Source organism: Carettochelys insculpta, chromosome 3 (genome assembly GCF_033958435.1).
Source record: "Carettochelys insculpta isolate YL-2023 chromosome 3, ASM3395843v1, whole genome shotgun sequence".
Lineage (NCBI taxonomy): Eukaryota > Metazoa > Chordata > Testudines > Carettochelyidae > Carettochelys > Carettochelys insculpta.
In genome coordinates, this window is record NC_134139.1 from 81383861 (window position 1) to 81411636 (window position 27776).

Here is a 27776-nt window from a genome sequence, read left to right on the forward strand (position 1 = left end):
AGGCGATTTTGGACTCCAACACTCATCTATCTTGGACAATGAACCTAGCTTAAAATACTACTGTAATTACCTCACAGATGTGTTCTGAAGAGTAATTACATCATGGTCCTGGTTCTAATCACTATGACACAGTGAAAATCAGGAGCAACTCTATTGAAGTGAATGGTGTCCTACTGGTGTGAAAGAGTATGAGAATCTAAGAACTGCCTTACTGGGTCAGACCAAAGGTCTGTCTAGCCCAGTATCCTGACTTTCAACAGCGGTCAATGCCAGATGTTTCAGAGGGAATGAACAGAACATGGAGTTCTTCAAGAGATCAGCCTCTAGTCAATATCTGTGAGGCATTTGGAAGCTGAAAAGCCTCATATTATGCTGAGTGGCATTGCTAGACAAATCTTGCACCCTCACACAGCTATTGTGTTTGGGTTTCCAGCTCTACAAAGGGAAACATTTTTTTAAAGCATCTGTTTTCACTTTTTGAAAATATTTCCTGAAAAATCCCTTTTTTACAATTAAAAGCAGAATCAGTTGCTGGTTGACAAATGATTTTGCACTGATCTCAGTCTAGCTCCTGTATCACTGGGATTTGATTGGGAACCAACTCAATAGTGATGCACAAGCCCAAGACAGAGTGCAGTATGTGGAGTCAGTGAGAGATCATTTGGTTCTAGCCATAAAATGCTGATGCTTTATTTGTCCAAAGGTGGACAATCAAACCCCCAACACTGCAAACAGTTTATGCACATATGTAGTTTTAAATCAAGTGATTTGTGTCATTGGGTGTGAGTCTTGTCTCTGCTCTGACCCCTGTACGTTCAGGAAAGGGGCTGGAGCACTATAAAGGCTGCCCAAAAACTCTAGTTCTGGGTGGGGGTAGAATTCTCCTGGCACAGGAAATGAGAAAGACAGCAGCAGGCTTTTCCTGTGAGCACCCCTTTGCAGGCGTGGCCAGGGGCAAGGGAGGCAGGCCAGGCATCACCAGCAGTACACAGTGATGTGGAGATTTCAGGCGGTACTGTAATCCATGGGGCAGTCCAAGGAAGCTGCCATAACCCCAGTGCTGTCTGCATCACCCAGTCACCACTCTCCTCCCTGGAGCCACCCACAGTGTGAGAGCACGTGTGGCTTAAAGCCTCATTAGCTTCTGTTTCTCCAGGCTTTAAGTACAATAGAGAGCCTCTTAGGATCTGTCTACATTGCACAGTAAACCCAGGCTCTGACTCACGTTGGAGCCTAAATCCAGGGCTCCCTGTAAGCTGTGCACTTAGGTGGCCACTCAAGAGAGATTCAAATTCCACCCGATTGATGAGCAGAGCACCCACAGCGAGATGTTTTGTTTCTGTGGAGATGCATATTTCCACATAAAACAATTATTCAGCACATGGATGGGGAAAAAACAAACACGTATGGATGGAAAAGATTAGAAGGGACATTGCCCAAGTCTCCCTTTCATCCACACACAGACAATCTGACTGGGTCAGTAAGCACTCAAGACTCAGGTACCAGGACTCTGGTTTACAGTTCAGTGTAGGTGTACCCCCTTAAAGGAGCAGCATAGAATCGCACTCACTGGGTTTCGTGGAGCTACTCCTGTGATTAAAGGGAAGCATGTCCATATTTACAGGATCTGCAAGAAAGTTTTCATACTCCTCTGAAAAATTAGAAACACACGGCCTTATTTTGCATTCCTTGTGCAACTCAAATACCGCTGAAATCAATAAGAATTTGGAGTATGCAAACAAATTCTTAATGCAGGAATTCTCCAGACTGGAACATACTGTTACTGCCATCTAATTCACTGTCCTGACTCCAATAGTGCCTGTTGTTTAAGAGGATGGGGAAAACTATCACTTTCAATACAGCTGACTATTGACAGAGAGGTGGCCGTGTTGGTCTGTACTCCAACAAAACAAAACAGCGGAAGTGTAGCACTATAAAGACTAACGAAATGATTTATTCAGTGATGAGCTTCCGTGGGACGGACCCACTTCATCAGATCAGCTGCTTAATTCTTCTATAATCTGTCATGAGGAGAAAAAAATCTGCCACAAAAAAATGAGGTTTATAATGGAAACAACGACACAATATTAACAGAGATGCAAACACTGTATATACAGCTACATCCAATATGAATTAAATTTACAGAAACTTTTGGACTCCCCAGGAAGATCTAATTCAGATTCTCTAACTGGAAATGGAACTGATTGACAAAATAAGTAAATAAATACATCTTCTGCAAAGAGGGTTTGATTTAGTCCATCCTCTATTTTTTTCTTCACTGTTGGATGGTAATGTGTGTTCAGTAAAATTAAAAAAAATAACTTCCTCAATTCACTGAGCAACCTTCACTTTCAGGGAAGCTGACTTGTGTATGACATAAGCTATATATTTATTGCTAACGTATGATAATAGTATATTTCGTTATTTTATTATAGATTTAAAATTCCACTGAACAGCCAGTAACATTTATCTCTTTTAGAAAATGTCTAAACTTAATTATGTGAAGCAAAAAATTATCCTTAGGGCTTTGCACAGGTGCTTAACTGTTCCTGTGCTGGAGAGCAAATGTTGCTAAATTCACACAGATTTAAGCAAGCAGGTCTAGCACAGCATCACATAATCTAGTTCAGTCTTTATTAGACTTTCTGAGACCCTGGCACACCAAACAATAAAAATTTTTTATGTGGAACACCTATGACATTTTTCTTTAACAAATTGTTTTCAGACCACCCCCCCTCCAAAAAAAGCAACAAAAACAGCAAAAACAAAATGAAATAATTAATCAGATATCATAGCAGTGAAGAAGTAAAGTGCTTTTAATAACAGAATATATATACCATCAGTGTATGATATAAAAAAATGTTAGCTGCCCACAGCACACCTGTGAATTGTTCACAAAACACTAGTCTTGCATGAAACATAGTTTAAGGAACTGATCTAGATAACATTGACTCTTATTGAAGATTCCCATTTCCAGCTCCTGCTGTCCTGCAGTCTGCCCATATAATCTGACTTTTCCTTAAATAGTCCCATGTTTGTCATTTGGAAATATTCAATATATTGCTGTGTCGGCATCGAGAGCATCTGAGGCCCTGTTTGAGCGAGGTACATAAGCATATGCCTAATTTTAAGCATGTGACTAGGCCCACAGAAGTTAATTGAACTACTCACATGCTTAAAATTTGGCATATGTTTGCAAATCTTGCTGAATTGGGGCTAGAATGAAGATGTTACTTCTTTTCACTTTTGTTTTTATTTCCTGTTGTTATTTTACTAATCGGTAAGTAATTGCATTATGTATATCTGCTGTACTTCTGATTACGGGACCACGCGTATCAATCAGCTCTGAAGAAGTGGATCTATCCCACAAAAGCTCATTACCTAATAAAATATTTTATTAGTCTTTAAAGTGCTATAGGGCTGCTTTTTTGTTCAGTGAATGTAATGTTTTGTGCTAAAGGTACTTTCGGTGTAACAGGCTTGTCTTTATTATGCAGTGGTATATAATGCCCTCAATCCATGCAGGAATTGCCAGTGACACTGGAGCTAAGGCTGTACGCTATTAGGCTAAATAGCAAATGTATCAGCACTCTAGAGTGATAGGAAATGTGTACCTAGTCATTTGCTCTTGAATCTTCTTGTTTCAAAGATCTGAAGACCATCCACATTTTGAGGGGGCGAGGGGCGAGAAGGGGGGGGGGTTATCCACAAAGAATTTAGCATGAGACATTCACAACATAAAGAATGTATTTGCTAGTAATGATAATTTGATGATATCTGTCTTTTCATTTTTATTGCAACATTCTGGCTCTAAACAAAATTGTAGCATTCTCTGTGCTGAAATCCTCTTCTTTTGGCATCTAATGGAGGCAGGCACTGGGCTTTTCACATCTGCAGCCACCCTGCAAGTTAGATAGTTAAGCTTTAAGATAAAATAAGGAATGTTGTGCTGGAATCTTCCTTGGCATAAAAATATTCCTCTCTTTTCACTAGGTCTTGTGTGACTAGATACAATGTGCCTAAAGCTGCACCAAAATACAATAAAATCAGAAACAGGAAAAATCAACCTTGTTTTTGGGCTTATTACAAACCCAAAAAACAGACCAGGCATTCTGAAAGGAGCACAAAGATTCACAAATGTTTTGAATGGACCTTATGAATATGGGCCCATTTATGATTGTACATCAAACATCAGGGAAAAATCACAGCTATGAAGTTTCAAATCTTCATTGCTCCATTGTGACTCCCTTCCTGGTCATTTGTGCTTAGTTTTATTTTGTGATTTTAGTTTGCACAAAACAAGAAACTCAAAGTGAAATTATATAGATTGAAAATGATGTACAATATTAGCACTGACCTCTACTAAGTGGAATTGTTCAACTTCGGAGGTAGAGATGTCCCGTCACAGGACAAAGTGGGACAGCCGCCCCAGGCCTCTCAACTTTGGAGGCCCTATGACGGCCACCCCAACCGTCCTATGAATGGCAGGGACCAGGGGACTATGGGATTCTGGCGCCATGGCAGCTGAGGTTACTGTCTCCTACCTACAGAGGGTGGTGGAAGCTCAGCAGCCTGCTCCACACCACTGCATCACCCTCCCAGACCGCTGTGCAGAGCAGGCTGCCAACCTCCCGCTGCCCACGTGATGAGAGGAGGGTGACCCCTGCTGTCATGGCACCAAGCCCCATAACCCCCAGGCAGTGTTGCTGAGGGGATGGGGCAGGTGGAAGTAGAGCAGGGATGTGACAGAGGAATGGGTGGGGCCTGCAGCACGGCATGCGGGGTTGCCCGGGCCCGCACCTAGACTCCCCCCCGCCCTCAGTTCACCCCTGTTTTCAGGAGGTCTTTTCACTCTCTATTCCTGTGCATTCTGACTGGCTTTAAGAACCTCTGAATAGACTTACACTATGATGAAAAAATGGTACATGGACCAGTATTAGAATAAGGAAAAAATTAGATTTGCATCTTAAACAGGACCTTAATTCTGTAATTTGCCCACAAATTAGTTTGAAAGTACACCCAACAGAAGAATATTTCTAGGCGGGATTGGCCAACAATTTTTTTTTCATATAAAATATCTCTTTTTAAAAAATTAAATTTTTTTCACAAAATTCAATTCTGTGGTGATTTTTTTCAATATTGTTTTCTGTTTTGTGATTTTTTTCTTGTCCCCTGACATCTTCAAAAAATTGGTTTCCCTCCCACCCATCCCCATCTCCCCCTAAAAAAAAAAAAACAAAGTACTGGGTGTGGGAAGTAGTAAAAGAGAGAAACAAGTAAAAAGAACAGAGTAGGAGAGGGGGGAAGAAAAGGAAAAAGTGCAAGACATGATGTATATTACATTTATGTGTTGTATAATATGCTCAGCTCCTGTATTACATTTATGCTTGGTATAATATGCTCAGCTTCCATATTACATTTACGCTTGGTATAATATGCTCAGCTTCCACTTTGATATACCAGGTGTTAGCTGCAACCTATAAAGCCCTATCTGAGCCCAGTCCTACATCCACTGAGTACGACAGTATTAGAAACCGACCTGCAGATACCAATGTTCTTCAGATAAAATTAGCTCAGCATGTCAGCTAAGAGTTCCTATGTTTGATTGTCATGGGACTACAGACAAGGTGTTTTCATTGAAGGCCCCTCAGCCTTGGAAGTCTCACCCAGTGGTTCAGCACTGCTTGAATTTTTGGACCTACCAAGCCAAGGTGCAAGTTTTATCTTTCTAGTCAGACTGTTAGCAGAAGGTGGAAGTGGTAAGGTTAACTAGCTCAGACCAAGTTTATATCCTTCCTACTCTACAAGCATGGAAAGTCAAGCTGAGTAGGAGCATTAGAATTTGAAGGAAAAGGTTTCAGTTCCTAACTGAAGTGTGTGCTGTACATGGCCCTATGTTTGGAGACTGACAAGTAGTGCCTTCTACGACTGGTACTGTAGACAAATGTGACAAACTTTTTTCCACCACTGCTTCAAACTTCAGTTCTTTTAATGTTATTGAAATGCTGGATGCCCCTCCTTTTGGGAAAACAACAGAATATTTTTATGATGAAATTCCACACATATTTTTACTTGTGTTTTGGTTCTTTATGTGAATCTGAAAATAAAGAGAGTACCTTTTGTTATGTCTATGATAGCCCATAAAAGGATGGCATTTTTAAACAGCAAGGCTCTTTAAGATACCATAAATTAGTTAAGCTAAACATAAGCTGTATAGAGTTTCCCATAGAAAAAGGGGTTTATATCATTGCAGAGAAAGAGCAACAATAGTATTTGTGAAGGCTGTCTGGGCTGTACTTCTTTGCAGTAAGACTCTCCAGGGATAGTCATTGAAAGGAATGACTATAGCTATACCTGCTATGCCTAAAGCTCAAACTATCACTTCACGGGTGCTGAGGAACTCTGAGGCAGTGTTTTGGCTGACTGACAGAACTGGGTAGGCGTGCTTGCTCTGCCATAGTCCGGGACGGACTTATGTGCTGGAAAAAAAGAATCTTCTTGCTATTATTGAAAAACAACTATTGCAAATATTATCGTGAATGCATAACCCTGAAAATCATGCAGCTCCTTTTCAAGCAGAATTCCTATTGCAGCCAATGGAAGATTGTCTGAGTAAGCACTGCAGGACTTGGCCCCAGTGAGCTTGTGTGTACCATCATTGACAAGCAAGCAAAGTTCTCTCCATGTCCAGAATTCAAATCAAACATTGCATTCTTTCTCTAGCTTCCTCTCTGCATTTTCTCTCTAGCTTCCTCATGAACGCCTAATTCCCTGAACTTCCAAGAACTCATATAGAGAAATCTTGCATATTTAAAAAATGCTAAACTGATGCAAGCTGAGGTGAAGTGCTACTTGTTTCTATCCGCACTTACAGCATCTGAAAAATGAACTGCTCCTGTCAATTCATTTATTCTCTTGACATCACACCTCAAAGCAAAATCTGTTTTTGCTCCAATAGACACTTCTGTTTTAAGTATTGCTCACTTTGACACAAGATATAGTAGGCTGACAGGTTTGGAGACTTGAGACTTGAAGATGCTGAGGTGTCAGTTGAAGAGATGTCCATCAAGTACTGAAATGTTCATTCTCAACTGACATTAACAGTTTCTGGACTCTGGAGAAAAAATATTGATCCTCTCCTAAACAGAAAGCTTCCCCCTAATCTACTAATGCTAGTGGTTGGACATCTCCAAAAATGGGGAGAAAAGACAAGGTTTTACAGCACAACCCTTCACTCTCCACCCAAAATTTTAGTTTAAATAAATTAACGTACTTTTTTTGTCATGGGAAATTGAGAACTCAAACTACAGTGCAAATTATTTAAATAACCTAAAAATCACTTGAAAGCTAAACACTAGGAATACACAAAAGCACGGTTTCAAAATTCATGGATGGAGCCAGGTTAACATGAGCAATTAACCTAATGCCAATTCCCTACACAATATAATAGTGATGAAATCAATATTTGTCTATAGAAATTATTCTAAAACTTCTAAGAATCTCACAGATAATTTGCATAACCTTTATATGCATGTTTGAATCAGGCAATAGATTTTTACAGGATTATCTACTAAATGCTACAGGAGGGGTGAGCAAAGTGGGGATAGGCCCTCTCAGGCAGGGGGGCTTAAAATTTTAAAAGGGGCTGTAGCATGGTTGGCTGCTGGGTGTCAGGCTCATCCATCTCATTAAAATATTGAAATATGTTACTGTTTTTTATGGTGATAAGTATAAAGTGGGTAGTTGTGTTAATCGTTATCTGCAAAAACAACAAGAAGTCCTGTGGCACCTTATAGACTAACAGATACTTAATACCTGATAGGTACCACAGAACTTCTAGTTGCTTTTACTGTTTTATGTATATGCACAGAACTCCTTTTCTATGTACATGCAGAGAACTCATATTTTATATAGATTAATAAAGTATTTAGCTTCTACATGCATATCTTCTTAAAAATGCTGAAAGGGTCTTTTTTCATATGAAGCTAAACTAAATTTCCATTTGTTTGGATTACATAAGGCTGCATCTACACTACGAGATAAATTCAAATTTATTAATATAGATTTTATAATTCTAGAATTTATAAGTTCGAATTTGACCATCCTCACCTCCCCATGTGCTCCTCACAACGTTGACTTATTGCTGCCACACTCAATCGACAAACATTGACTGTTGCAGTAGTGCATTGTGGGAACCTATCCCACAGTTCTCTCATCTCCATACCATTCTGGGTATGCTCACTGGTCTTTGAGATCATCTTCTCACATTGCATTTTCCTCATTCCCCTCCTGTGGTAAGGAAACATCCATATTTCCCATTGGAAGGAAGGAAAAGTCGGGCATCCACAGAGATGACAAAAGTTTACAGAAATCTCTTCTGTATCTGAATTCTCAACTTGCCATCCACTGAGTGTCCCCCTTCCCATGATTGCATCCGATCCTTGAAAACAACACAGGGAACCTGGCTGTATTCTCAAAGTTTAGAAGAAAGAGGATAGAAAAGTGGAGGGAAAAAATTTTTGACTTCTCTCTTTATTACACAGACATTGCCAACACGAATGATGGCAGTGAAATCTCCTTGAAAAGCCTGAAGAATGAGAAGATAGGAAAGTTTTTCAAAAAGTGCACTATAAGGCTTATATAAAAGGCCTATATAAAACTATGGTACGCCCACATCTTGAGTACTGCGTGCAGATGTGGTCTCCTCACCTCAAAAAAGATATATTGGCATTAGAAAAGGTTCAGAAAAGGGCGACTAAGATGATTAGGGGCTTGGAACGGGTCCCATATGGGGAGAGGCTAGAGAGACTGGGACTTTTCAGTTTGGAAAAGAGGCGACTGAGGGGCGATATGATAGAGGTATATAAAATCATGAATGGTGTGGAGAAAGTGAATATAGAAAAATTATTTACCTTTTCCCATAATACAAGAACTAGGGGACACCAAAAGAAATTGATGGGTAGTAGGTTCAAAACTAATAAAAGGAAATTTTTCTTCACACAGCGCACAGTCAACCTGTGGAACTCCTTGCCCGAGGAGGCTGTGAAGGCCAGGACTCTATTAGGGTTTAAAAAAGAGCTTGATAAATTTTTGCAGGTTAGGTCCATAAATGGCTATTAGCCAGGGATAAAGTATGGTGCCCTAGCCTTCATAACAAGGGCAGGAGATGGATGGCAGGAGATAAATCACTTGATCATTGTCTTCTGTTCTCCTTCTCTGGGGCACCTGGCATTGGCCACTGTCGGCAGACGGGATACTGGGCTGGATGGACCTTTGGTCTGACCCAGTATGGCCATTCTTATGTTCTTATGTTCTTATGTTCTAAGGCTTCTGTGCAATGACTGTTTTCTCAGTGTCCCCCTTCCCACCAGTGCATCCAATCCCTGAAAATAATACAGGGGCCTGGACTGAATTCTCACAGTTAGAAGAAAGAGGATAGAAAAGTGTAGGAAACAAGATTTTTGACTTTGCCCTTCACTACACAGACATTGCCAACACAGGTGGCATATTCTACACTGAAATTATAATGGAAACATGAATCTCAGCTAGCCCCTTCCCCCCGCCCCCATGTTTCTGGCTGAAAGCTAAGTCTAAGGTGCGAGAAGTCCTCATCAGAGACATGCTGTTTGCAGACGATGCTGCTGTAGTGTCTCACACAGAAGACCAGCTTCAAAAACTACTGGATCAGTTCTCCAAAGCGTGCAAGGACTTTGGGCTTACCATCAGCCTAAAGAAGACAAACGTACTTGGTCAGGATGTTGCTGAATCCCCATCAATCAGCACTGACAACTATACGTTACAAGTCGTCCACGAGTTCATTTACCTCGGGTCCACCATCACTGACACCCTGTCGTTGGACACGGAGCTAAATAGGAGGATCGGAAAAGCAGCTACAACTCTGTCCAGACTCAGCAAGAGAGTGTGGAATAACAACAAGCTGTACACTCACACCAAAATGCAAGTCTACAGAGCCTGCATCCTCAGCACCCTCCTTTATGGCAGCGAGACTTGGACCCTGTATGCCCGCCAGGAAAAGAGGCTGAACGTCTTCCACTTGCGCTGCCTCAGGCGCATCCTTGGAATATCATGGGAGGACAGAGTGACCAACACCGCCGTCCTCGAGCAAGCTGGAATCCCAACCATGCACACCCTCCTCAGGCAGCGTCGACTCTGCTGGCTTGGCCACGTCCACAGGATGAATGATGGAAGGATTCCAAAAGACATCCTGTATGGTGAGCTAGCCTCTGGCAAAAGACCTCCCGGACGCACCCAGCTGCGCTACAAAGATGTCTGCAAGAGAGACCTCAGAGAGGTAGACATCGAGCTAGACAACTGGGAAGAACTAGCAGATGACCACAGCAGACGGAGGCAGGGGTTACACAAGGGCCTTCAGAAGGGCGAGTTGAAGATCAGACAGCTAGCAGAGGAGAAGCGAGCGCACAGAAAGCACACTAAGGACTTGTCAGACACCCACCACATCTGCAAGAGATGCAGCAAGGACTGTCACTCTCGTGTGGGTCTTCATAGTCACAATAGACGCTGTAAATGAAGTCCTCAATTGAAACTTTAATGGGCGCGATCCATAGTCTATGCAGACTGAAGGATGCCTACTACTATTTGTGTTTCTGAGGGGGTCGAAGCTTGAATACAGATAGGAGATATCAGCAAAAAAATTTTATACCAGAAACATCAAACCAGCAGGTGTCTGTAATGGCTAGCAAGCTCCTGAAAATATTTTTGACAGGATGTGGAGGGGGCGGGGGGTGTTGCTGTGGTCTGCAGCTGCAGAGCCACTTAGAATGTTGAAGTAGCTGAAGTAGTCCCCCCAGATATCTTCGCCACCCGGGGGAAACTTCCCCCCAGAGGCTGCAAGCCCCAGTGGTCCCACGCTATGGGTGTGGGGGAGGTTCAGTGGTGGGCCAGTTGAAGTGGTCCCCCCAAACTATCTTAGCCACTGAGTATCTTATTGGCTGGGGGAGACTTCCCCCCAGTGGCTGCAAGCCCCCAAAAATCTTTCTAGCCCTTGGAGCCCTAAATGCGCACAAGCTAGAACATGGTGCTGCCTCTCAGCGTAGTCCACAGTGAATGGCAGGCATGTCCTTTTATTGGGTTGGGGGCTACCCACGTGATGTGGCTGAGCATGAGAAAGACCCCGACTGCATGGCACCTGTTGGGGAGGTCATGGGGGTCCATGCACAAATGTGAACCACTAAGAAGAAGTTTCTCGGCATCTTATGCAAGCATGACTCCCACAACAGCCTTTTTGCCACATAGTGCAGCTGGGCAGCAGCTGGTGCCAGACAGTGTTGAAAAAAATAAGTGTAGAGACAGAACCATGAACTCCATGCTGGCGCTATTTAAAATGGTAGATGCTCTCACAGCGCTCATAACAAAGAAAGACAGACATTTCCCAGGCTCTCATACAAACATGAGCCCACAGCCACAGGCTTCCTGCTCCTGCTTTGAAATTCACAGTCTTCCTGTTACCTAATTCCTGCGCACCTGGACAGCAGCGGCTGGAGCAGAGTGCTGGGGGGGCATTGTGGGTTACACATGGGGCACCTCTGGAGGCTAATAAATTCAATTTTAAGACATGATGCTTCCACACTGGCCTTTAATCAAATTTCTGAATTCTTCTTCGCACTCCTCCTGAAGCATGCCTTTGGATCTTCAACAGAGGGCATCTTGCTGCACACAAGATCTGATGGGAAACTGTTTAATCTTGCAAGGCTGAAAGCTAAGTCTAAGGTGCGGGAAGTCCTCATCAGAGACATGCTGTTCGCAGACGATGCTGCTGTAGTGTCTCACACAGAAGACCAGCTTCAAAAACTGCTGCATCAGTTCTCCAAAGCGTGCAAGGACTTTGGGCTTACCATCAGCCTAAAGAAGACAAACGTACTCGGTCAGGATGTTGCTGAATCCCCATCAATCAGCACTGACAACTATACATTGCAAGTCGTCCACGAGTTCATTTACCTCGGGTCCACCATCACTGACACCCTGTCGTTGGACACGGAGCTAAATAGGAGGATCGGAAAAGCGGCTACAACTCTGTCCAGACTCAGCAGGAGAGTGTGGAATAACAACAAGCTGTACACTCACACCAAAATGCAAGTCTACAGAGCCTGCATCCTCAGCACCCTCCTTTATGGCAGCGAGACTTGGACCCTGTATGCCCGCCAGGAAAAGAGGCTGAACGTCTTCCACTTGCGCTGCCTCAGGCGCATCCTTGGAATATCATGGAAGGACAGAGTGACCAACACCGCCGTCCTCGAGCAAGCTGGAATCCCAACCATGCACACCCTCCTCAGGCAGCGTCGACTCCGCTGGCTAGGCCACGTCCACAGGATGAATGATGGAAGGATTCCAAAAGACATCCTGTATGGTGAGCTAGCCTCTGGCAAAAGACCCCCCGGACGCCCCCAGTTGCGTTACAAAGATGTGTGCAAGAGAGACCTCAGAGAGCTAGACATCGAGCTGGACAACTGGGAAGAACTAGCAGATGACCGCAGCAGATGGAGGCAGGGGTTACACAAGGGCCTTCAGAAGGGCGAGATGAGGATCAGACAGCTAGCAGAGGAGAAACGAGCGCACAGAAAGCACACTAAGGACTTGCCAGACACCCGCCACATCTGCAAGAGATGCAGCAAGGACTGTCACTCTCGTGTGGGTCTTCATAGTCACAGTAGATGCTGTAAATGAAGTCCTAAATTGAAACTCTGAAGGGCGCGATCCATAGACTACGTAGACTGAAGGATGCCTACAAGAATTCAAGCGTGATGCAATATCCATCAGGTAACTGCAACATTGTAATCTCGATATTAGTGCTCCCAAAATCGAGCTCATGGTATTTAAAGTGAAAACAGTCACATGGTAATATTGAACTAACTGCCTTAAATTCAAATTTATCTTGCAATGTTGAGGCAGCCTTAGACAGGTTTGGGAGCACTGCTAATTGCAGGGACAAAAGTGGGGCCTGAAGTAAAAATTTTTCTCACCACTATGTTGCAGGATGTTTCCAAAACAGAAAGATAACTTACAATTCCCTATAGGACAATTCTATGAGGGTAAGGCCATGCCTTTCACATAACAATTGTCATCACAGTTTTTATTATAAGCATGGTTTGTGCCACAAACATGCACTCTTATATTGTCAGATAAATAAATACAAATTAAATATCAAGAATTAAGGCCTTGATCCAGCAAAGCACATACTTATCTTAAAGTACGTGAGCATTTTAAGTGAAGTCAAAGGGATTAACCGTATGCTTTCAGTTAACGAATAAGATTTAGTCCTTTTGCTGTTTCCAGGCCTGAATACCCAGGCTCTGAACACTCTTTGAAGTTGGCAGACCAATTGTAAAATCCTCACTTAGGCAAAATTCCCTTAGGGCAATGGATGAGTGAGGAATAAAAATTCAGGTTATGCCACATTTTTATTTTGTTTTATCATGCAGAATCTCTCATCCAAGTCTCTTAAAACAATTTATACGAGTTATTGAGGTTACACAGCATCTTTGTTAGATACTGTTAGGTGCTCATTTTATGGGTGAGTAAAAGAGTCAGGGACACAATGAGTTACTCAGTATCATACTCAAAATATATGCAGTAGCCAGGAGCAAAATATAGAAATCTTATTCCCAATCCCCTGCACTAATTACTAGACCATGTTTCTGTCTTAAAAGATAAACTAGGAAGAAATAGGGACTGTTGGAGTGCAGAGCATACGTGTGCAGAAGATGGAAACCTATACAACTGTGAATAGTAAGGAAGGTATTACTGCCTAACATCAGCCTTTCATGAGATTTGTCAGGATTCCTTATTCTCCAACTGAACCAGCCTAAAAAATCTCAGGATTATTGTACTTCAGCTGTTGAAAATGGTATTTAGCAGAGCCAGGCAGGAGCAGAGACCAACTCCTCCAACTCTTCTCCAAGCAGCCTGAAAAGAAATCAACACTTGAGCTCCGGCAATCCCTCACTATGTGAGCCACCACTTAAATTGGGATATTTTTCTCTTGATTTATAAAAGGCAAATGTTGAGTGTGTCTGTTCTGTGAAGAAAAACCTGGGTGAGAGAAACAGAGGAGTCAGCCAAGATGAAAGATTTCTCAGTGTGGGGAAGCATAGCGGAAGGCTAGCCCTGGGAACTCTCCTCACCCTCTATGGCAGCATGGCCGTCATGGATTTTTGATGGCATGGAAACCCACCTACAACACTCAGAGGAGCTTCTGTGGGAGGAGAGACTGTGTCCAGGCAATCTAAAGCAGAGGAGATCTGTGCAGGACTGGTAAGGGATGAAGTCAGGGAGAGAAAGTTTCCCATGGCCCTACCCCTTTCCTCAATTCCACATTTTCACTCCCCAGAAACCACAGAACTCCAGGGACAACCAGGCTACATCGATACTGGCCCCTCCCTTTCAAAAGGAGAAAGCAAATGAGGCAAATTGTAAATGCAAATGAGTGCCAATTTACATAGCTCATGCTTCATTTGCATAATCATATTTGCAAAAGAGAGTCCTGAAAAAATTAGGAAGACAGGTGCTTTCAAAAACAGGGTTTAATTTTGAAAGAACCCCATCTACAATGCTGTTTTGAAAGACTCTCTTTTGAATATGTGATTATGCAAATGAAGTGTGAGACATGTAAATAGGTGCTTCATTTGCATTTCCTGTTTGCCTCATTTGCACTCCCCTTTCAAAAGGGGACTATAGGGTAGACACAGCCCAAAAGGTCTTTGGGAAGTTTCTCAGAGGATTAACGATTATGCTCGGGTAACTCTCCACTTTCACACATACCAGCCCCTTTGATTACTCCAGAAGAGCAAAGCCTAATAAGATTAACTGGGCTCAGTCCTCAGTTGAGCAAAAACTTCACAACCTATAAGACTGTACCTTTCATCAGAATCCTAACAGAAGACTCCAGTGCTGTGCAAACCTCCACTAACTATAGGTACAACAAGGGATCCAGGGGCACCTTAAAGACTAGCAAATTTATTAGGGCATAAACTTTCATAGCTATAACTCACTTTTTCAAGTGTGAGAAGAAGGAGATACAGAAATGGGAGGTAAATCAGACTGGAGTGTGGGTCACCTCCAACAGTGACGAGAAGACGAGTACTGGAAAGAGAAATTACTTATTGTAATGAGAGAGACATTTAGACCTCTTCTGACTGTCAAATTTGCATATGAACTCCAGCTCAGCAGTGTTTTGTTTCAGTCTGGTTTTGAAGTTTGGGAAAATGCCTGGGTGGCAACTTGCAAGTCAGTAACTCTGTGTTTGGAGAACTTTAAGTGCTCCCCCACTGTTTTTTTTATGTTACCATTCTTGATGTCTGATTTATGTCCATTTATTCGACATAAAGACAATGTAGCAATGTAGATGGCAGAGAAGCACTGATGGCATATATCACATTGCTAGAAATGCAAATGAATGAGCCTTTGATGGCATGGCTGATGTGGTTAGGGCCTATGATGATGTTTCTAGGATAGATATGTGTAAACAGAGTTGGCCATGAGTCTTGTGGCAGGCATTGATTAGTGTTTCTGGTGTGGTATATGAAGTTGGTAAGTAAAAATCTTCAAAAATGACTGCAACATGAAATTGCTAAGCTGGAATTCATATTTAAATTTGACACTGTCAGAAGAGGTCTAAGTAGAGTCATGGAATGGCTCTCTAATGACAATAACTAATTTCCCCTTCAGGTCCTCTTATTTTCTCATCATTACTGGAGGTGAGCCACCATCCACTCTGATTTAATTAGCACTGATGTTACTCTCTCAACCCCATCCCTCCCTTTCTTTCTTTCTCTTCAAGCATCTGAAGAAGTTGAATCTCATGAAAGCTTATGCCCTAATAAATTTGTTAGCCTTTAAGATGCCATCAGACTTGTTGTTTTCGCTGCAACAGACTAACACAACTACCTCTCTGTAATAATATAGGACTCTGTATGATGCCAGAATCCAGATGGCAGGATCTGGGATTTGCTTGTAAACAATTATGAGACTTTTCTACTCCAGTTATTTTAAGTGCAACAGTCATGCATACTCAGGAACTCATTGCAGTGAAGGTTAGGAAATTTTAGCTCATATGGTTCATATTTACCTATAGAGTATCAAAAATCCATCCTGCAATGCACTGAACGCTCAGGACTCCTCAAATCCCACTACTTCAACAGAAGTGGAGGTACCTCAACCTCACAGGAACAGGACTTCACAGGACCAAGCCTCAGCAGATTAGAGCTCCGAGTTATACCGGTTATAACAATAGGTGCTTCAGTGAAGTATACCAGGTCAGTCTTGTGAAGATGACCCTGGACTATTATCCAGGAAATCTAGATGCAATCCCTGGTTCTGTAACAGACTTCCTATGTGCCCTTCAGCTAGACAATGAAGGTGTGTCTACACGGCAGTATTATTTCAAAATAAGCTATTCTGGAAGAGGTATTCCAAAATAGTTTATATCAAAATAACTCTGCTACACACAAAAATGTATTTTTAAATACCATTTAGCTATTTTGAAAAACAGCATCTACACACAAAGCTTATTTTGAAATACAGACATTGGACGTATTATGGCTTATTTCAAAATAATATCTATTCTGTGTCAATACAGCACCTATTTTGAAATACCTAAGGTTTACCAATTTTGAAATAAGCCAACCATTATTTTGAATATTTTTCAAAATACCACTTGCATTGTGTAGCTGCTAGGATAGTTATTTCAAAATAACAGTTATTTTGAAATAACTTTGCTGTGTAGAGCTACCTTTAGTCTCACATCTACACTACATTCCCCTTTCTGAGGAGGAATGCAAATGAGGGAGAGTGAAAATGAAAATGAAGCACTAATATACCAAAAAAAAGGAGGAATAAGGGTTCTTTTGAATTTTTCTTTAAAGGAACCCCATCTACATGGCTCTTTTTGCTTTTGGAAAAATCTCTTCTGGAAATGCAATTGGATGAGATTATGCAAATGAAGCATGAGATTTGCATTTTTGCTCTCCCTCATTTGCCTTCCTCCTCTGAAAGGGGAATGTAGTGTAGATGTGGCTGCTGTGTCTACACAGCAGCATTATTTCAGAATAAGCTTCCAGAAGAGATTTGCTGGAATAGCTTATTTCGCAATAGCATGTTCACAGACAGAATACATATTGAAATAGTGCTCAGCTATTTCAAAATAGAACATCCACACACAATAGAGCCTCTTTCTGACTAGAGCCCCTGGAAGGACTGTCGCTTATTTCAAAATAGCCTCTATTCCCCGTCTATACAGCCCACTATTCCTCGTAGAATAGTTTACAGAATTCAAAATAAGCCATCCGCTATTTCAAAATTATTTCAAAATAGTAGTTATGCTGTGTAGATGCTCGCAAAGTTATTGCAGTCATTCCAAAATAACTGTGCTGTGGAGACACATCCACTGTATTTCAGTTGGCCATTTGTAAAATAAGGGAAATACTAATTCCTTTCACCCACCCTTATCTATCTTGTCTATTTAGACTGTAAACTCTTCAAGCAGGGAGCTGCCTCCTGCTACATACATTGGGCCCCAGTATCATTACTGCTTCTCAGTTCAACTGTAACAAAAATAATAACGCTTCTCGGCTCTCACCAATTTTTTTGCGCAACCAAATGTCTCTTTCTAGAGAGGGAAGTTCAGAGTTTAGGTTTAGTTTGGAGAAGCATCCAAAACTGGCTGTTCATCTAAAGTTTATTCAAACTAGCTGAACCTTTTGAAGCTACAAAAGTGGGCTGGAAATATTACAAGAATCAGTCCTCTCACAATGTTTCCAACACTTTGGCATCTAGTTCCAGCCTTGCCTGGAAGCATAAAAGTGCATAAAATGAACTATAATAGAGAAAAAATGAATTGCAGGGTTGTTGTTTTTCTTACTATTAAGAGAGTCCTTTGGGCATACACTAAGTTTGTTCCAAAGTGGGTGTGGGACTCAGGAGTGCCTGTTTTCAGACCAGTTCATCTGCTCTTAACTTTATTATCTTAAAAAACAAAAATTCTCACACACAGCTATTTAAGTGCCTGTTACAGCCATGAGGGCGCAGGGGATAGAAGTGGGAGAAAGAAGAGAGGGGATTACAACTCATGTTAATAGGTTTTATTGTTACACTTAAAAATACAGATCTTAAAAAATAGCTTTCCCATAGTGTTAAGGCATTCCTTTAAACTCAGCTTTTCCTGGTAAATAAACCCTGAACAATGAACAATAGTGACAGAGAAGACAATAAGCACTTTAAGACAATGATATCTCTGTAATTCTAGTATTTTGACTGTCTCAAAAGAAATGTATCAAGCAAATAATGATAACAGAATTGGACAAAGAAGAAAGCCACTGTGATTTCTTAACTTTTGAGGGAGGACAGGTGTGTCTACATTTCATATTTGGGGAAAGGAGTGGGAGGGGACGTTAATTTGGTTCAAACTTCATTGTGTATGTACAAAAATCTAAGTTATGATTGCATAAAGCAGTCATGTACAATCCAAAGAGAAAATGAGGACTAGAAGTTATTCAGAGAGGTGGTATGGCATAAACTGCCACCAGAGCTCAATGAGGATGTTGACCTTAGAACCAGCTCTGATGAGAACATTTTGGACAAAAATGAAATTGCATCAGAAACAAATCGTTTCATTGAGAGGCATCAGTTTTGCCCAAGTTTTAACTCGGAAATTATTTGGGGGAGGGGTCAGAGAAAGACCAGGCTCAAGACCACTGTTGCATTATACAGAGGCATCTGGGATGAAAAACACTGGTCTGAATCAGGTAACACAGGGATTTGAACCCAAATCTCCCATATCCCACTTCAGCCCCCAGACCTCTTTCTTCCTCCCCTTTTGAATGAGAACATGCAGGTTTTGACCCATTCACAGACATGTACGCATTATTTGATTTTCATAAAAATGCTCTCAGTCAGCTCTTCTAAAAGTCTCTGCTCTTCAATCACTCCAGCACCTGCAGCAACAAGCTTCACTCCTCATAGGCACTTGGCACCTTCAGCACAGCGTTTGCCTGAGGTTGTCATAGAGGACAATGCAGCAGGAGAGGGTGGAGAGATTGAAATTGCAGTGAGTCCCGATGGCCTCCCTTTTTCTGCGCTTAAGCTTGTTTTCACAGCTTGAGTTATTTCAGAGGACTGCTGCCATGGGCAAGAGTGAAAAGCTATGTCATTGGACATGCCAAGGATATTTTGATTAAATTATAAGAGAAAACAGGAGTGGTCTTTTTCTCTCTGATATTCATCAGGTGTGTAAGTTTTCCTTGTGCCCAAAAGCAATATAATATCTACATAGAAAAATAAAATTTAAAATTGGTGAAATTTAGAGCTCCTTGAAATGAGGGATGAAGAGCACCACCTTGAGCTGTGTGTGGTGACTCACTGTAATATTTAAGCTGGCTAAATAGAGCTGGGAGGTAGGATGTCAGGACAACAAATGGGCTAACATGCAATAGGTTAACATGTACACAGCAACATACTTCTGCAAACTGCATAAATCAACCAACTGTGGCAAAATTTCCAAAATGTGGTAAATGGCAGGAAAAAATAATGAAGAAAAAGTATGCATAACACTTCATTTCACAGAAAGCACAGTGTTAAAAATATGTACAGTGCACTAATACAGTGTGTTTAAAATAGTTCTTCCTGTCATTAAGGAAAGCAACAGGCCCTCGGGCTCAAGGAACTTCATTATGTTTTCTTTGTTCATATAAGGAGGAAGATCCACCTGCTACTACAATAGCACATGAATAAAGCAATGAGCTACGTCTACACTTACAAAAAAACTTCAAAATGGCCATGCTAATGGCCAAATCGAAAAATACTAATGAGGCGCTGAAATGAATAGCATTTTGTAGATTAAGCCCTTTTGTAGCTGACAGGAATAATGGGACTTCCATGTTTGCAGAGTCCTTTCGAAAAGGACCCCCCTGTAGATAAGTCGCATGCAAGTGAAACGTGGCACTTTCGAAGTGCTGCGGCCAGCAGCATGCTAATGAGGTGCTGAATATTCATTACATTAGCATTTTTTCATTCATTTCATTAGCATGGCCATTTCGAACTTTTTCGTAAGTGTAGACCCTGCCTTGATGTTTTAGAGGATTGTTGGCATTAAAAGAAAGAGAGACGAAGCAGAAAATTGCCTCCAAGAGGTTGAGCCTGTGTGGTCTCACTCTTTTGGTTTTTTGTGTAAGTGTTGCTGTCAAACATTGTTGTTGTTTGTAGAGAAAGGAAATGTAATTCTTTGTTATTACTGTTCTACTGATTTTTTTAAAAAAGCAGAGCAATGAGCAGGAAACCAGGCCCTGCTTTTAAGAAAGGGAACATGTATGTTTCTCTAAGCATGCCAGAATGACTAGCGTTTGGATGAATGAAAATGTGCATATCTTAGACCACTAAATAATGGAACTGAAATGCTGGAACGTCCCTTTGCCCAGTGTTTATGAACTTGGAGAAAATGGAGAATTAAATGAACAAGTGACAAAACTATGCAAGAAGAATGTGGTTTTGCTGCCATCTCAAACTAGTTTGTTGGATATCAAAATTAGTACAGATTTTAAGACTTTTTTCCTGCCATTCAAACTCATGAAATTCCTGCCAGGTTGATTCCACTTAATGAACAAAGCAGACAAACCCAATCAAACCAAACCAAGCAACAAAATATTTTTGTAGCAAAAATGAATGTAATTAGGAAGAAAAAGAATGGGCCTGCCTGTCTCAGTGGAAAATATGGGAGGCGGTAGACAGGACACCTCAAACAGTAATCTGTTTTGTTCCTGTTTCTGAGGACTAACTGGGGACAAAATCCAGCAAGGATTGTATCACTATCCATTCTCAAATACTTCAGAGGTAAGTATGGACACTCCACCACTTCACAGAATCAGGCTTGATGGAAGGTTCAATTATATTTCTATTCAAACAGCATAAAAACACTTACTTCAGGAAAGTGCAAAGAATTAGAGGAAATAAACAAAAGCCTCAATCCTATAAAATCTTGCAAATTTGCAAAGTGCTATACTTTCTCAGAGCCCTACTGACTTCATAAGGGACCATTCCAGGCATGGCAGTCCACCCATGCGCAATAAATTGCAATCGTCAGACAAAGAAAGTAACAATGAGAGTTCGTTCTATCTCCCATTGAAGCCCATGGGAGTTGGATCAGGCCATAGATGAAGAAGTGATGACATAGGGACTACGAGTGGCATTTTCAAAAGCACCCAAGTGGTTTAGAAGTGCAGATCCTATTCATTTTCAGTGGGATATGTGTTCCTATGTTATTTAGACACTCTTGCAAATCCAACTCAAAGAGAAACCAATTTTGTCTTTTAAAAATGCGGGGCTACATCTACACTAGAGAGTTTTGTCGACAAAACTGGGGTTTTGTCAACAAAACTTATGGAGCATCTACACACAAAATGTGTTTTGTCAACAGAAACTGTTGACAAAAGGGCTGTATAGATGCCCCGGGGGCCCTTTTGTCAACAGAGCGGATCAAAAGATCGATTCCCTTTTATGTGTAGACACAATCTCTCCACAGAAGTTTGTCAGAACGTCTCTTCCAACAGTAACTTCTGTAGACAGGTGCTTCTAGGTATGCATAGCCAGGGATTTTAAGGAAAATATTTGAATTAAGCTCACAAAATTGAGTTTCTCTGCTAAACAGAAAGAAGCTCAGCCCAGCCAACACATGGATGCTTGAGAAGCCAGAGGATCACAAAAATATTGGTGCCTTGGAGAGGAAAGGCCTCTGCTAAAGATTTAACCATTTTATATTGGAAGCTTTGGGGAATATTTTCCAAATGTTTGCTTAAGACAAATATTTACTCATGGAAATGGTCATTAGTGATTTTTTCATAGTTGGACAGTAAATGTGAAGATTCATCAGCCAGTAAACACTGGAATCGAGGGCCTGATCCTGAAAGTTGTACAGAATGGTTGGACAGCTGCGTTTGCAAAGCAAGCTTGAAGAATCCAGATCAAACATATTATCCCTCTGATGTAATAAATAAAAAGCAATTGCTGTGTAAAGAGATGGTTTTGTTTTTTAATTTGTTGTGTTGACTGATGAATCTTTGCATATAATATTATTGTAGAATCTTGCCCCAAGATAGTATCTTTCAGATGAGCATCACTTTCCAAACATTCACTTTCTTCCCCCGCCCCATGAATAAAACAAGCTATAACTGCACATCATCACATAGCATGGGCCTGTTGCAAAGCCCACTGAAGTCCACAGAAAGACTGTCATTGACTTTTATAGGCTTTGCCTCTGGCTCCAAGTCAGTGGCAGAGTTTAGGACAGAATCTAGCCTTCCCATTCTTGGCATACTTATGAGAGATATAATGGACAAATTCTTGTCATTCCCTTAAAATTCCACTGTTCCTGCTGATTATCAGAGTACGCCACCCTTAATTTAGTTTAATTTCCTACATTGTGAAGGCACAAAGTTTTGCAGGGCTTACCCTTACAGTTGCCCCTATATGCAATTTCCAACTGAGGATCTTTGCATTTTGCTCGTTGAAAATCGCAACGGGACAGGAAAGTCCTTCCATCAGAAGCACAAAGTGACTTCTGAGGGGATCCTGCACAGTCCAGGCTGCATTCTCTGTCTTTGTCTTGGTCCACTCTCAAAAACTAGGAAAAACAAAAACAAAATTACATGAGACTTTGGGAAGTTCACTCCAACAGTTATCAATGATATGTAAAGCATGTCCTGATCACTCAGTCGTGTGTACTCCAGAACTGATAACAAAACTTATGTTTGTTGCATGCTAAATAATAGATAATTTGGTGTTTCCTGGTTTTGGATGGTACAGCTCCTAGTGTGAAATATCTCTGCAGCACATGTTTAATTAGGGAAACTTGGAATATTAAACAATCATGCTGGAGAAAAGGAAGGTTGTTTCAAGCCTTTACAGGCAAAAATATTAATATTGCAAAAATGGAAACTCTGCAAAACAGAAATGAGGGTTGACTGTGATCCATTAACTACTAACAATAGACATGAGTGAACCGCAACACTTTCAAAAGTTCAGATTAAGTCTAGATACATACGTAAAATATGAGACTCATTCTGGAAACAATGAGCTAGAATTTCTTCACTTAGAGCTGGATGGGTGGATTTGGCTTCAATATTGTGTCCAAACGATGTCTACAGAATTTCAGTTAGCAACACTGGTACAATTTGTTACCCAGTCGTAAGAAAACAGGAAAATATGCAGTTTTTTTCAAATTATCTTTAGTGCTTAGATCCCATTCCAGGTTGCAAGCTATTTTAATAAATTAACTGATAAATCTAGGGTTAAAATTACAGAATAGCTGCTCCCCCTCTGCTGGTGCATCTGAGTGGTCATGGCTGGATTGGCTACCATCCAGTATGGATGTTACTTGTCTTCCTGCGTGAAACTCTTTCATCTCTGTGCAGAGCAGCCGAAAGTGACCCACGTGCCAGCAACATCCAGCATAAGTTCTCAAAAAGGGTTATGAGAATCTTAAGTGTGTACCCCTGGTCAAGAAGTGATCAGATTGGCAGGCTGGTGACTCTAAAGCATGGAGCAGGCACCCCTAAAGACCAGTGATTACAGGATGAGCCTTTGAGAGATGTTTTGAGAATGATTGGCATTGAAAAGATAACACACCAGTCACAGACTGACACAGCAGACTTCAACAGAGAAAAGGATTATAAAAGCAGGGTACTTTGCCATGGGACTTGGGGCTCGTCTTCCCACCAACTCCCGGAGAGCATCAGATTGTGACCTACAAGACCCTGCTCCCCCTCTGTGATCAATCTAGTTGGCCACTAGATTGATCCAGGCTCTGGATTGGTGACCATAACATCGTCTGACGGGACTGTGTGCATGGTGTGTGTGTGTGTGTGTGTGACTGAAAAGCATATGCTATTGTATTCTCAATAAATGTGGTGTACTGCCTTTTCCCCTATAAAAGATCTTGTGTGTTTCATTTTAACCCTAACACAGGGTTTGGGATTTTTTCTTCCTGGGCCTAATGCACAAGGATGAATTTCACCCAGAGTAAAATGTCAGGCTGCTTGATGCAGCATAAGCTCTTCGATATAGATATATATGCCAGGATTGGAATGAGGCATGTTGTGGCTTCTTCTGTGACCCCAATCCCAGTGCACAATTTCCTGTTCTGCAGAACCTACCCCCACAAATTTGGAGTGAAGCAGCTTCTGTGGGCACATTGGGATGGAGAGGACACAGAGAAGAACAACTGGCCCCTGGTTCTATGTCGTTCAACCTCCTCTAGTAATGGAGGTAGAAAAAGGAAATAAAGGTCATAATTAAGGTATTTCTGTCTGGTTGTTCAAGCTGCGGAGTTAAACAGATAAGAGAGAAACAATAATTTTCTCTCTAATTTAATTCCTTAGTCACTTTGAACATGTAAATGAGCATAAGGTTGGATTTTAGCAGCATATAAATTTACAATAGTTCTTGGAAGTGGGAAAAGCAGGATCTGCTGGCACTGAACCACATTTCTCTAAGCCTAACTAGCTTTTATGCCACTTTCAGAGCCAGCCAGAAATGAGCACTAAGACACTTTATTTTCCTGTCATCAGAAGGGCTGGTGCTGTAGGGGAGGTGAAACCCCTGGATCCTCAAACAATTTTCTCTGTCATTTTAGTGTTTTCTGAGTAACCAATAAGGTATGAAAAGCATATAGTTGTCAGTAGATAATCACCCTTCTGGACATTGCAAGTCACAGGGTAACGGACCTTGGGAAATGTCATCAACCAGCTGAAAGGCTGCCTAGTCTTTACAAAACGTACAGCGATTCTTTATTACTATTCACGTCAAATACAGGGAAATTTAAAGCCCACGTATGTAGGGAAGAGGAATAAAAGCCGAATTTCTGCATCCGAAGTACACAAGCCTCCAGATTTTCTTTCCTCTGTTTTCAGGAAGAAAGTGTTGGCTCACCTTTATTTTAGTGAAAAAAATTACTCATAAATCCACTTAATTTTCATGTTTAAACTTTGGTCTTAGTGCATTTCGTAGCACTTAAAGTGAGGAAATACAGATGTCTTGTGGTAAGATGTGATAATTATTTTCTGAAAGTGCAGAAGCAACTTCACAGCTTCCATCGAAAAAAACCCAGTATTCATATGGTTGGAATTTCACTGTAATTTTCATATTTTTGCAGCAAAGGAACAAACAATAAGGCATTCTTTTCCCTGCTCACAGCACTCTTTGTTTCTCTGTTTCCTTTTTAATACTAATTCACTTCAGGAGCAGATGAGTCAGCTGACAGAGAAAAACCTATGCCTTGCATCTGCACATTAGTTTTTTTTCTCTAGTTGTCATTTGTTACTGTTTTTATCTCCTCCTGAGAGGTGCTCAGATACTTTGAGGATGGGGAAGCCACACAAATATTTAGATAAACAGAGGGGAATCTGTGGAGCCTTATTCTGTTAACTCCCAGGAAAAGCACTAGTGACCAGAATGCAGGTGAGCAAGTAGTTTGGTCTCTGTCCACATCTAGCACTTGATACCTTGAAGCCAGTGGTCAGACTGGCTTCAAGAGAAAAAGAATGGCCTGAGGGTTTGCCGGAGAGGGGGAATCAGGTGATTTGGATTCCATCCCCTGCTGAGCCAGAGACTTCCTATGTGGCTTTGGCAAAGCCACAACACTCTCTGTCCCTCAGTTCCCTGTCTGTAAATTTGGGCTGACGGTATTTCTTTTTTCTATACGGAACTCCATGCCCCCCCACCACTTTCACATCCAAGTACATCTCAGTCTTTAACATATTCAACTTCACAATACCTTGTTAGGTAAGGAAGTGATCCATCCCCATTTTACAGGTTAGAAAGTTAAGTGTAGAGAGCTGCACCCACAAAAGGACTTACTCATTACAATGCTGAGCAATATCAAACTTTTAGGGGCCAAGAAAATCACAGGAACAACACTGCAATCCACAAAGCCTCAGTTAGGCATATAGACTATACAATGGATGTGGAGAGAGGTACCTAAGAATCACAGAGGTAGCCAAGTTAGTCAGTATCTTCAAAAAAAACAAGAAGTCCTGCGGCACCTTATCGACCAATAGATATTTTGGAGCATAAGCTTTCATGGGCAAAGACCCGCTTCGTCAGATGCAAAATATCTGTTGTTGGTCTATAAGGTGCCACAGGAGTTCTTGTTGTACCTAACAACATGAGCCACAAAATCCAGAACAGTAGATGGAAAGTTGTCTAAGCCACTCAAGTAGGATGGGGTGGGCAAACTATGACCCTCAGGCTGCATCTGGCCCATCAGACCTTTTAATCTGATGCTTGAGCTTCTGAGGAGCACTGGGGTTGGAAACATACCCCGCTCCAGTGCTCCATCTGGGAAGTGGGGTCAGGGTCTTGCCTTGCTCTGCTTCACACATGTAGTATCTCCAAATGGCTCCTGGAGGCTGGGGCAGCCGGAGGGCTCCACACGCTGCCCCTGCCCCAGTTGCCAACTCTGCAGTTCCCATTGGCTGAGAGCTGCAGCCAATGGGAGTTGGAGGAATGGTGCTGCGGATGTGACAGTGTGCAGAGCCATGGAACTGTGCCTCCACCTGGGAGCTGAAGGCAGGATAGGCCACTACTTCCAAGAACAACTTCAGATAAGCCTCACCCGGATCCTGCACCCCTGAGCCTGCACCCCATGCCCTAACCCCCTTCCTTGATCCCCCTTCCATCCTTCAAACCCAATACAGCTCACCCTCCTTTACCTCAGATACCTCATCCCCAACCCCACATCACAGCCTACACCTCCAGCTGGAGCCTCACCCACCTTGATGCACCTAGAGGCAGCTTTTTCAAAAGTAAACCCCATCTTCAAAGAACCCTTCTTCCTATAAAAAAGCTGCGTCTACATGGCTTTTCTTCTTTCAAAAGAAGAATATGCAAATGAGGTTCCCAGTATGTAAATCTGCCTCTCATTTGCATTTTCTATTTCCCTCATTTGCATGCCTCTTTTGAAAGCAGAGTGCGAATATAGACACAGCCCTAGAGTCTACACAATGCAGCAGCTGGCTTATTTCTAAATGGTAAACCTCATTGCATGAGGAATAGTGCCCATTTCAAAATAAGGCACAGTGTGTCCAATGGCTCTATTTCAAAATAGCCTCTATGGCTGTGTCTACACTTGCATTCCTCTTTGGAAAAAGGCATGCAAATGAGACAAATCAAAAATGGAAATGAGGTCCAGAGCTACATATCTGGTGCCTCATTTGCATATTCTTCTTTTGAAAGAGCTTCCCCTTTTTTATGGGAAGAAGGCTTCTTACAAAGATGGGGTTTACTTTCAAAAGAGCCACATCTATCCTGCTTTTCTTCTTTCAAAAGAAGAATATGCAAATAAGTCACCCGATAGGTAAATCTGCACCTCATTTGCATTTTCAATTTCCCTCATTTGCATGCCTCTTTTGAAAGAGGAGTGCAAGTGTAGCCACAGCCTGTATGTGTAGACACTATTTTTGTGTGCACTTGTGTTATTTCAAAATAAGCTATTTTGGAATAGCTCACCTAGAATAGCTTATTTTGAAATAAGGCCACTGTGTAGACATACCCTTAAGATGGGAAATAGGTGTCTGGGAGACAAGGGAGAGGCAGACGTGTGTGTGCCAAATGACAGAAGTTTAGGCATAAGGACAACTTTTACTGAAAAATCAAACATAGCTGACAAGTGATGTGGGCACCAAGTGGGAGTTCTGTGGATTGCAATGGAGCCTTAAAATAGGACTTGGGCACCAAAGGACCTTTGGTGATCTGGGCCA

General features: G+C 41.7%; 1 protein-coding gene across 2 annotated transcripts in view; it reads right to left on the bottom strand.

The window, feature by feature from the left end:
- Positions 1–27776, bottom strand: part of SMOC2 (SPARC related modular calcium binding 2) — a 192383-nt gene that overhangs the window by 107587 nt on the left and 57020 nt on the right. For both annotated transcript variants that reach the window (XM_074990234.1, XM_074990235.1), the window contains exon 2: positions 22471–22642. In XM_074990234.1, the coding sequence (XP_074846335.1) occupies positions 22471–22642 (172 nt within the window). The remainder of the gene's footprint in view (positions 1–22470; positions 22643–27776) is intronic.